At 38.2% G+C, this 12672-nt stretch overlaps 1 protein-coding gene across 1 annotated transcript; it reads left to right on the top strand.

Annotated features, from left to right (window-relative positions):
* Nucleotides 1-298: 298 nt before the first annotated feature.
* Nucleotides 299-8110, top strand: LOC125239312 (RNA exonuclease 4-like). Its single transcript, XM_048146853.1, has 4 exons — nt 299-388; nt 675-738; nt 843-1267; nt 7410-8110. Exons 2-4 carry the CDS (start codon nt 708-710, stop codon nt 7563-7565), a joined length of 612 nt encoding a protein of 203 aa, XP_048002810.1. The 5' UTR covers nt 299-388; nt 675-707; the 3' UTR covers nt 7566-8110.
* Nucleotides 8111-12672: the final 4562 nt, after the last annotated feature.

Below are 12672 nucleotides of genomic sequence, written 5' to 3'. Positions count from 1 at the left end.
ATAACAGGCTATATCAATATTTTAACTGCCTGCCTGCTTATTAAATAATAATATAATAAATAAATAAAATAATAGACAGGGAGAGTACCAATAGTCATTCAATATGGATTCAACGCTCTTTGAGAGTACCCATCACAAAATATTCACCGAATCTTTATTTCTGGACGCAACCTTACACCAGTGGGAATTCATGGGGAATCCCCAACTGTCCTGGCAACTGGAAAAGTGTCTATGGTTGAACTGAATTAAAAGTAAAAAATATATTTCGTCTCGTTGGCTCGTTGCTGTCAATCAACCGATCAACCCAGTGAAAGTAAAGTTCATCTCTAATTTTGATTAAAATAGCAAACTGTGAAGTACTCAGAACTCTCAGAAGATATACTAACAAATCATCAAGAATTCCCTCAAAATGTTTTTACTAAAAGGTTGCTTTTATAATATTAATGACATATTTAAAGACCCTAGTTCTATCTATTAATTTGACATTGCATAATTTTTAATTTAATTTTTTAATTTTTTAAATATCTTTTTTTCTTTTTGACTCTATGTATCGCTATATCTTACTTGACTTATATTCTCTAATTTTATCTTTTGCTACACCTCAAGGGGTTTCATGTGCTGTACTGTATATTATGTATAGACTGTATAGTGTGTGAATGCTAATAAAGAAATAAAGGTGCAGTGTTACAATACGCACTTAGTTCGAAATGGCAAATCAAGAATTTGAAAACGGATTAGTTATCATGATAGTTATCATGATAGTTAATGTGATACTTATTTGTATAGCAGCCTTGGTAGCAGTCGGAATGATTTCTTTTTTCATAGAATAGTTATCATGATAGTTATCATGATAGTTAATGTGATACTTATTTGTATAGCAGCCTTGGTAGCAGTCGCAATGATTTCTTTTTTCATAGAATGTGTATCAAGAATATGGTCTAGTTTGTTCAGTGGTCCTCCAGAAGCACCTAATTATAACGTTCCTACATTACGTGCAGAAACACATGTTAATAGACCCAATTATTATTTGGGAACCAACATAACCAGGGAGACCAAACGAGTTGTAGCTATTGATACGGAGTGCGTAGGCGCCGGTTTTAAGGGCAGCCAATCGATGTTAGCGAGAGTGTCCCTAGTTAACCGAAATGGTCAAGTTTATGACACGTTTGTGAAGCCAACAATGCCAGTGACTGACTACAGGACATTTGTTAGTGGAATTCGTAGAGGAGACTTAGAAGATGCTGCGGATTACCTTTTCGTTAGAATGGTTAGTTTTATTAGGAGATTGTTCTTTATAAATAATTAAATTTGACGACCGGTCTGGCTCAGTCGGTAGTGACCCTGTCTGCTAAGCTGCAGTCCTGGGTTTGAACCTGGTAAGGTCATTTATTTGTGTGATGAGCACAGATATTGGTTCCTGAGTCATAGATGTTTTCTATGTATATGTATAAGTATGTATTTATCTATTGTGAGTGTGCGCGGAAAAACGTCCCACTTTGTCGATTGCTATAAAGCCACTTTGTCAGTGTATTCATTTAAAAATACAAGTAACTTTCGCCTTAATGGTAACCGACAAGGTGGGACGTTTTACTAAACACACTCACTATTTAAGTATGTATATCGTCGCTTAGCACCCATAGTACAAGCTTTGCTTAGTTTGGGGCTAAGTTGATCTGTGTAAGGTATCCCCCAATATTTATTTATTATTTATTTATTAAATATTTTGCAGACACCTTACACGGATCAACCTAGCCCCACACTAAGCAAGCTCATACCATACTCATACTTATATAAATAAATACATACTTATATATATTTAAATATTCTATGTCTATATACATTTTCTAGATTTTTGCACACAATTGGATACCAGTGTCCTGGGATCAAATCCCAGTAATTGTAAAGTAAGTAAATTCATATGTGTGATAAGCACAGATAATTTAGTCATGGATACATATATTTTTTAATTTATTAAAGTTCAAAATTTTAAGTTATGCGCAGAGTTTCATGTAACTTCACTGCTAAGCCAGAGATGGCTTGTTTACAATAAAGTTTGGACTTATATATTTAATTTAAATATAATTAGTATTACAGTTAGTTACCTGTGTGGTGACGGGTTAAGAATTTCACCACCCCCTTCCTTCCCGTGGGTGTCGTAGAAGGCGACTATGGGATATGAGTTAAATTGTGGTGTAGGCGAGAGGCTGGCAACCTGTCACTGCAATGCCACAGTTTCGTTTTCTTTTAACCCCTTATTTGCCAAGAGTGGCCCTGAAGCTTTAGTAGTTTCATGTGTTCTGCCTACCCCTTTATGGGATACAGGCGTGATTGTATGTATGTATGTAGTATTACAGTATTTATTTGACACTTTTTACAAATAATAATTCTGTCTGTATTCATGCTTTATTGGGTGATAACAGGTATTTTTTTTATTTACATAGTTTTTCTTAGTCAATTCAAGAAAAAATTTCGCGCTCGCTTCGCTCGCGTTTAGTATTTTCCATTTCATCAATTTTAATTCCCTTTATTTTTCGTGAAAGTTTCATGAAATTTAAGATTTTTTGGAAAGTTTCCGCAACTTGCTCATAACTACTCTGCTCTGATAGACTATAGGTACTCCATTTTGTTTCCTATGTTATGTACATAACAGTGGCGGGGCGTGAAAATTTTCATTGGTAAAGCCGGAGGGGTTATTGGAATCTGTTTTGTATGGACTTCTACAGATACTAGAGAATTTTAGGGAACCCGTTGGGAATCGAGTTGTATCGACGCTCCGCCACTGGTACATAATAACTAAAGGTTGAACACGCCAAAAGTGGGGCACACATAAATGATTATTATAAAAAATGTATAATAAATAAATAAAAGATGTTTGATTTAACTATGAGCAAATTTAATGTATTTAAATGCAAATCATAATTAGTCAAGGTTTCTTGACGAATAAGCCATGGACCGTACTTTTCGTCGAACACGACTCATATGAGTCTGCACCATCACGTCAGGATACCTCTTTGTCGCCAGGTCCACCGTTTTCGCAGCTCCGCCACGGAATTAACCTCCCCGCCTCTCATTTTAAGAAACCCTTTCATTATACTCCAAGCCAGACGCTATCGCCGATCGTATGGTTGAAGTAACCAGAGCCAAACGTGATAAACTTTTTACTAAGAAAATAAAGAAGGACCTCAAGGCACTTAAACATAGCGCGCCAAGAAACCATCATCTCGCCAGACCTTTCGAACTTAGTGAAATAGTTAATGCCATTAAAACACTCAAAACAAACAAAGCTGCTGGTCCTGACAAAATGTTCAACGAGTTTATCCGTCACATGGGCCCAAATGCTGTGAGCTGGCTATCTGCGCTGTTTACTTATATCCTCCGGAACAATAAACTGCCAAAACAGTTCAAGCTGTCCAAAATAGTTGCAGTACTAAAACCGGGAAAGCCCGAGGATCAACCCGAAAGCTATAGACCAATTGCCCTGCTAAGCTGCACACTTAAACTGCTTGAACGTTTAATATTAGCTAGAGTCGAACCGTACATAGAAGCTGCTACTCCACCTGAACAAGCTGGGTTTAGAAGTGGGAGAAGCTGCACGGACCAGGTACTGGCCCTTACGACCCATATTGAAGCTGGATACCAAAAAGCCTTGAAGTCCACAGCAGTGTTCATAGACCTGACAGCTGCTTATGACACAGTATGAAAACAAGGCCTAGTGTACAAAATACTATCGGTGATTCCAAGCAAGGAGATAGCGGATCTCATAACTGGTATGTTGAGCGAGCGAGAGTTCGAAGTTTTCCTGGGAGACGCTAAAAGCAAAAGAAGGAAACTAAATAATGGTTTGCCGCAGGGTCTGTTCTGGCTCCTCAGCTCTTCAACCTATACATCCACGACCTCCCGCCTACAGACGCTACAAAATTCATATACGCTGATGACATTGCACTAGTAGCCCAGAGCAAAACCTTCACGTCTGGAGAAGCAACCCTTACCAACGACCTAGAAAGGCTAACAAAATACTTCCAACACTGGCGCCTAATACCCAGTGAAAGCAAGACTGAATTATCATGTTTCCATCTGAGCAACCAAATGGCTACCTATGAACCAACGGTTTATTTCAAAGGGAAAAAGCTCAAATACAACCAGCACCCAAAATATCTTGGAATTACTCTGGATAGATCGCTCACGTACAAGGAACATCTTGTGAAGCTCTCGCAGAAACTATCGACGCGTAATAATATCCTGCATAGGCTATGTGGCACCTCGTGGGGAGCATCAGCGGATTGCCTGCGCACCACTGGTATCGCACTGGTTTACTCAGCAGCGGAATACTGCGCCCCTGTGTGGTCAGAAAGCGCTCACGTGGGCAAGGTGGATGCCAAACTGAATGAGACTATGCGGTGTATATAGGGTTTGCAAGATCCGCCGATTTTTCGGATCCGGATCTTAAGATTTGCCGGATCCGGATATCCGGATATTTCTTATAAAACGGATCCGTGTTGAAAAGGTCACTTTTTATAGGGGTTTCGTCAAATCAAAGCTACTGTTACCGAAATAAAATAATTTAAACTCGCGAAACGACATAAATATAGTCTATTATTGCTTCATTAACTTTTTAGACGAACTTTAAACATACAATTGTGTCGTTTGACTTCAAACTCGCGTAAATCGATTCGGTTTTAAGGATGATTATACAAAAAAAGCAGAATGGATTTACCCGAGCTTGAAGTTAAGCGACACAATTTTAATGTCACTGCCATTGTACAGTACAGCATATAACATTAAACAGTAGGCCAATATTTTTGTTTAACATACATAAGCTAATGCAGGGAAAATGGGTATGGGTATGGGGTAATGGGTGTTGTTCACTAATACCTCCGTTTTACTGGGGCGTCTATCCGTAACCACAGCCAATAAATACATCCATGCGAAATTGCAGATGTAGGAAATAAGATAAAATAATATAATTTTATTGCGTTACACGTATTAGGTGTGTAAAATATGTTACACATATTTAGTTATCATACCATTACCATTATTAATATACCATTTTCAATTGTTTTTCTGAACTTATGTGCAAAATGTCATTTGATATTTGCCAGTCGCTTTTCAGTGAAGCTTTTCAGTGAGGCTGGCAGCGCACCTCCAATCCTTCTGGTGTTTTGGGTGTCCATAAGCGGGAGTGATCGCTTACCATCAGGCGACCTGTCTGCTAGTATGCCTCTCATCTTATTAAATACAAAAAAAAATGGATCTGGATTCAGCTTATAAAACAAATTACGTATATAATTATATTAATTACTTCCGTGATCTCTAATTCATCATTAAGCTTAAACCCTTTTCGCACTACATCTGTAGCTGGCTTTCTTAAGAGGCAACAGGAGCGTCAGGAGCAGTCAATTCTCCATACAATAAACACTCGACTGTTTCTTCCCTGGTTTTTAAAGCTAGAGCAATGATTTTTTCAACACAGATTATTATTATTTTTAACTGTGTCGGACCGTTTCGATTTTTTTGATATTCTTATTACTAAAGGCGCTAAGGCCCATTAAAAATTCCCAAAAACGGCCAACCTGATTGTGCCGCAAAAAAGGTGTAATTGTTCAAAAGTCATAATAGTTTATTTGCCAAGAGTGGCACTGAAGCTTTAGTAGTTTCATGTGTTCTATCTACCCCTTTATGGGATACAGGCGTGATTGTATGTATGTATATACATACATACGTATGTCATAATAATTAGATAAAAAAACTGAACGGTCCCACGCATATTATTTTTCCCCTCACTAGCTCGGAAACACGTGTTTTATCGTTTAGTACCAGCGGGTAAAAACGCATTTTATCCACTAGTGGGTAAAGTAATTTGACCTTGAATATAGTCAAATTAACTTGATTGAGTAGGTGAATCTAGTAATGAAGATGATTTACCACCCGTGGAACTACTGGAAGCAGTGATAAACGCATTTTTTGTGTTGTAGTTTCCTCGCTATAGTGAGGGGAAAAGTTTTGTGTTACACACGGGTGCAAATGTATTTTACTTCTCGTGTATTGAAAAACTCGCTAAGTTCAGGATTCTATTCTCGAACCACTCGCTTCGCTCGTGGTTCAACTATAGAATCCTTTCACTTGCTCGTTTTTCAATTCCACACTCGGCGTTAAAATACAACTTTGCCCCTTGTATAACAAATAACTATTATTTAATTGTTATTCAGATTAAAGTTTCGTTCCGATTGGTTGAGTTTTGGAGGAGGAAACAGTCGAGAGCCGTACCTCGATTTTAAAGATTTTTTCGCATTATCTTTTACCCGAGTTGTCCTTAAACCCCTTTTTTATAAACCCAGGACCGCGGTTTAGCAGGCAGGGCCCCCGTTAGGCCCGACTGGTCCTATTTTGTATTTACCCCTTGTAATGTGTCTTCATTGTATACCCGAATTGGGTCACCATTGTAACTTACTTATGTAACTAAAACTATATTTCCTTCCTTTGTAACATACGAGCACAGAATATAGTGTCTTACAGCTATGTTTTATTATTTGAATATTTAATTTAGCCTAGCAGCTTGAACATGTCATGCACACTTAAAAGTCTTTGCTGCGGTGGCGTCGTTGATCGGGTCGCCACCTTCCCGAATAAAGGTTGAGGGAGGCGATGGCTGAGATACGCGTCATACTCGTGAACGGGTGCCGTCTGTGAAGTCCGGTCTGTTTAAGCTTACTGGGGCTGTTATAACTTAGTAACTTTAATTCTAATTTTTATTAAATTAGGACACTTTGTTCGGTTGTCGTTTGTTTCCTTTCTTTTAGTGAATATTTTAAATATATGATTTTGACTCATGGAGACCATATACATCTCTAAGGAGAATTAGATTAAGTAGATATACATTTTATCTTTAGTTGTGACATTTAGAGTCATTTGCACCTCTAAAGTAATTTTAGACTTTTTTTTTTGTATTTGTACTTTTAAATTAAAATTTAGTGTAGTCCTTGGTTGTAATCCGACATTTAGAGACCTTCTACATCTCTAATTAAGGACCGGTTGCATCAAACCCTCTGTCACCGTTAAAGCGTTCGTTAAATTTTACTGTATGGGAAGTTCCATAGACGTCTGCTGCGTGACGATGATGTGTCTGTCAAATGTAGTTGATGCAACTGGCCCTAATTGTATAGAGTTAACTTTAGTTAGAACTTAGAATTAGTATATAATAGTATCAATTTTATTGTAATTTCAACTCAATTTTAAATATTTTTTAAATACCTATACTGTACATGTGACGTGTAAAAGTGCCCCTGTGGCCTATTTGCTGAATAAATTATTTTGATTTTGATTTTAACGAATTAACACCTGTGTAACACGGTTGAACAATAAAGATCTATCTATCTACCCCTCCCTGACCTTAAAAAAATACTTTGTTACAGAGTTCCACTAAACCAAGTCTAAAGTACTTAGCGAAGAAATACTTGTACAGGGACATACAAGTCAGAGAACATTGCTCGATAGAGGACGCGCAAGCCGCCATGGATCTTTACCAGCTGGTTGAAGAACAATGGGAGAAAGAAATGGCTTTTTATTGATACTTGAAGGGCGCAGTGTAAGGGACTATCTACACAGGCGACGCATGTCTTAAGACGAGGAACGGACGTCAGCGCCACGCCGCCCAAGTGTTATTTAAAAAACGTCTTATCAATTCACTTTGTATAGGAAGGACGTAAGACGCGCTCTCATGCGACGTGGCGCGCGCCTCAAGCAACGCGTCGCGTCACTTGAGGCGTAAATATATACAAAATGTACTGAGGAGACGTTTTTAAATTACACTTGGGCGGCGTGGCGCTGACGTCCGTTCTGTGTCTTAAGACATGCGTCGCCTGAGTGTGTGGGTTGCCGCTAAGAGTAGTAACTCTTCTAACACATGTACGCCGCGCGTATGTGTGCGTGCTGTGTTCGCACGCAACAACTGTAAGCGTAGGAGAATGAACGAGGATGAAGCTATCTCATCCGCTTACCTGTGTGCTTGCGTCTCAGGCGAAGGATACTATAGACTTGACGTAAGCGTTCACCCGTAAGGGACAGATATAGAATAATGGAGCGAATTTAAGAAGTACTTTAAAAATGGCTGACAGTTTACCATAAGCAACCTACGTAACTTGGGCGGATAATAAGCTTGACAAGAGTCACGTACTTATTTGTTTGCCACAAACGAGTTTGTGGCAGCGGCAGAAAAGTGAAACTATGACAAAGACAAAAAATAACATTTTGCTCTTTATCACTCTTATTATAATTTGTATGTGACCATCTCGTTCGGTAGTGGTATTATTATTTGGCTGTCTAGTCTATAGTATCCTTTGTTTAAGGCTTGCGTACACGGCTCGCACACCGCGCGGTGTATACCCTGCCCAGGTGCCGTGGCCGAATGGCATTTCTGCGACGCGAAACGAAAACGAAACGCCGCGAAAGGCTGGCTCTGTCACGCCAATACGCACGAGCGATGGAGATAGATATCTACGAGTTCCGTTTCGTGAGCGTTTCGTGAACGTTTGTGCTATTCAGCTACCTATCCAGAAGTAAAGTAGGTATATGACAACGCGCCATCTTGCGGAATTTCTTTAGAACTATTTTCTTCATACTAAACTGAACTGTCATCCCATATATCAGAATAACAGCGTCCTCCTGACAATAGTCATATCGTCACTACTTTTTAAAAAACTTGTATCTTCGTCTGTCAATGAAAAGAAAATTGTAGTAAGTATGTATGGCATGCATATAATATAGACTTAGATAGATAGATAGAAAGCCACTTTATTTCCTTAACAACTACTTACACTATGATACAAGTAACATTTATTTCATGTTTTTTTACTTCAGTTTTAAAGGTAACTATTGTTTTATACATAATAATAATATATTTGTTTGTTAGTTTAAACTTAATTTTTATGTTATATATATATATATATATATATATATATATATATATATATATATATATATATATATATTTTTGTTGTTGTTAGGAACCCCATTTTATTGGGTAAAGGCCTCCTCCAATTTGTTCCATTCGTCCCTGTCTTTTGCCTTGTTCATCCATGTTGGGCCGGCGGTAGCTGTCGTCACTCCATCGTTTTCTTGGTCGTCCTGCCTTTCTTTTTACGTCAGGGTCTATGCATATAGACTTACTGCGTTTTAACTTTGAGGAACAGCGTGAGATACGAGATTTTTTAAAAGTATTATTTCTGGTCAGTCAGGTTTTACTTTTGTTAGGCGCGCTTACACCAACCACTTAACTCGGGGTTAGTGGACTGTCAACTGTCAAACTCCATGTAAAATGATGGGTTAACCCTCGGGTGTGGTAAGTACCATTTTCATTGGTGCAAGTGGCCCTTAGAATAGGTATTACTGGGAACTGTCGTAAGAATTCACATAATAGAGTTTAATCGCTATAAGTGAATATATGTATAAGTATATAATATTGATTGAAATTTAAAAAAAATGGCCTTTTGGTTTAGATGGAATTCCATACGGATTATACAAATAGGTAGGTCACATCCACTAAAAACCGTGTCGGGCCACGCTCAGTGTAGGGTTCCGTAGTTTCCCGTATTTTTTTCAAAAACTGTTCGACTTATCAAGTTCAAAATAATTTTCCTAGAAGGTCTCTATAAAGTTCCACTTAATTATGTGAATGTTTTTATACTTTCTAAACTTATGGCTTAAAAGTAAAATTCCCTATTCATTTTTAATACCTATCCAACAATATCTCACACGTTAGGGTAGAAAAAAGAAACACTCCCCACTTTACGTGTAGAAGGGTACCCTAATTAAACATTTTTTTCTACTTTTTATTTTTGCAATTTGTCGGCGTGATTGATATATACATATTGGCACCAAATTTCAGCTTTCTAGTGCTAACGGTCACAGATTATCCGCGGACAGACGGGCGGACGGACAGACAGACATGGTGAAACTATAAAGGTTCCTAGTTGACTACGGAACCCTAATGTGTGTTTGTGTGTTTTTTGCTAATTAAATGGAATCTTCTGGAGCCAAGTTGAATTGGCGTCGATTTGGAATAGTCTGCCTGAACATGTGTTATTTTTAATGTCAAACTAAGTAGATATAAGTGATATAACATATAACATTTTGACGTTGACCTTTGCACTGTGGTGTTTAGCCCCCCGGCTATCAAAATCGCTGCTAAGTTAGCTTAGCCTAACTCTAGAAATTTATACAGATGTAGTGCTAAACGATTTGCCTTCGTATTGTTACGGAAAAGTACGAACGTGTCATGCTATTTCAGTCAGTCTCAGTACAAGATGTACTGACATTGACTGAACTAGCATGACAAATACGAACGTTTCCGAAGGAAACCCTTTTCGGACTGCATCTGTCAAGAAGTATGGCCAGTGCAATGAAATACCGTTATAGTAGGTATGCTTATCTACAGAGTGGGGCCTGTAACAAAGGCGAAGAATTGAACTCTAGGCTATTCTCCTTATACTGATCAACATTTGTTCGGCGACTTTTAAAAATAACTTGTATTTTGATTTTTATCACCCTTGAAAGTTTTTCCTAAGAGGTAATGTATTGCGAATTCTGTTAAGTCTAAAGTGTGACAGACAACGTCAATGACAACAATAATGGCGTACATTGAAGCTAATATTTATTTTGTATGAAAAATTAAAAATTTAAAGACTTCATAATTTTTAAAAGTCACTGAACAAATGTTGATCAGTATAAGGAGAATAGCCTACAGTTCAATTCTTCGCCTTTGTTACAGGCCCCACTCTGTATACTAATATTATAAATGGGAGAGGGTGTGTGTTGTTTGTTTGTCCGTCTTTCACGGCAAAACGGAGCGACGAATTGATGTGGTTTTTTAAGTAGAGATAGTTGAAGAGATGGAGAGTGACATAGGCTACTTTTTGCAGCTAAAGCAAAAACTAGTTTTAATATAAAAATCTCAATTGGAATGAGTTTATTTTATAAAAATAGTTTTATGTGTTAGTTAATTATAAGGTATCTGTATAATGATAATATTCTAAATAAAGGTCTTATGAGTGAACTTTTTTATCATTCTAACCCAAAAATACCTAATTATTGCGTCATATGTCCTAAATTGTGTATTCACGAGGTCTACAGAGTAATTCACGTAGGAATACACTATACTCTGCACGTAGGTAACCGTAATGAAAATTACATTCATGGGTCATTCTCTGAGAGCAAGATTTTTTTATGTCCATGTCTCTTTAAAGCAAGAGTAAATAGGTATCTCATAGGTAAGCGTGCTCCACCGTAGACCGCATCATCACTTACCATCAGGTGTGATCGTGGTCAAACGTCTACCTATTCAAACTAAAAAAAATATCTATGGGAAAATTAAATAAAATTGAGGCGCTGATTTTTGTAAAGACAGTTTGCACCTATACCAATCGGTTGCATATACAGTCATGCCCCTAAGTGCGTTTTCACATTATCCGATCCGACATCGGATGTCGGACCGATATCCCATACATTACAGGCGCCATCTTGGATTTTTTCTATTGAAATCCTTCCGACATCCGATATCGGATTGGATAGTGTGAAAACGTCCTAAGGGTTATAGTTTTACATATTTTTTTAAAACCCTGTTCTTATAATTGGCACGATTTCTCCCAGTTTATAATTCCGTGACTTAAAAAAAATGTGGTTTTTGCTGTTTTGAATCATCAAATTCGAGCAAATTTACTCGGGAGAGGCAAACGTGCGCGCATAAGCTTTTGGCACCTTTTGGTCAAAAGCTCCGAGCATAATAAAATTAAAATACAGATGTAGTGCAAAAAGGGTTTCCTTCGTATTTTTCCGGAGACGTTCGTATTTGTCATGCTGGTTCAGTCAATGTCAGTACATCTTGTACTGAGACTGACTGAAATAGCATGACACGTTCGTACGTTTCCGTAACGATACGAAGGCAAATCTTTTCGCACATCGCATGTAGAGGTACATACTAGCTCATTTCGGACACTGGCGATCAAATATATGAAAGAGGTGCGTCCTAGCACACAGTCTAAGCTCGTGTAGGTGAACGCGTACTATGCTTGTATGAGTGAGATATGACAGGTCGACTGTTCGCGTTTTCGACAGGCGGTAACTGTGAGATAACCGAGAGGGGGACGGCACTTTCAGCGGGGAGCGGGACTGGCCATACTGTACGACAGTACTCTTTATTATACTGTGGTTCTATAGAGTGGACTCGCCTCCGGCGGAAGTGTCGCAGTTGTTAGCTCGTTGAGCATAAAGTTGTCGTTGTGTGCGTGAGTGATGACACGACTTCGGCCTTCGTATGTACACAGACGTGGAAATGATGCGTGTGTACTGCGCAATAGGAGCGTAAATCTACAACTGTGTGTGGATTCCATTATGTCCGGTCGACTACAAAGAGATGTATCCACTTTTTTACCTTATTTCATTGTAATAAGGTAAAAAAATGGATAAGGTACAGCGGGGCAAATCTCAACTGGAGGTCAAATGTAACTGGTCCATTTTTTCCATGTTTTACAATGTTTGCAATGTTAAATAGAGTGTCCACCGGTTATATATGGTATAGGCGTGTTCAATGGATATATGTAGAACTAAACATCGTAGTGTACCTAATGGAAAAAATGGATCTGTTACATTTGCCCCGCTGTACCTTACATTACATCTCTATTT

This window comes from Leguminivora glycinivorella, chromosome 25 (assembly GCF_023078275.1).
Source record: "Leguminivora glycinivorella isolate SPB_JAAS2020 chromosome 25, LegGlyc_1.1, whole genome shotgun sequence".
NCBI classification, from domain to species: domain Eukaryota; kingdom Metazoa; phylum Arthropoda; class Insecta; order Lepidoptera; family Tortricidae; genus Leguminivora; species Leguminivora glycinivorella.
The sequence above is the reverse complement of the archived record's forward strand: the minus strand, read 5'-3'. Positions and strand labels throughout refer to the sequence as shown.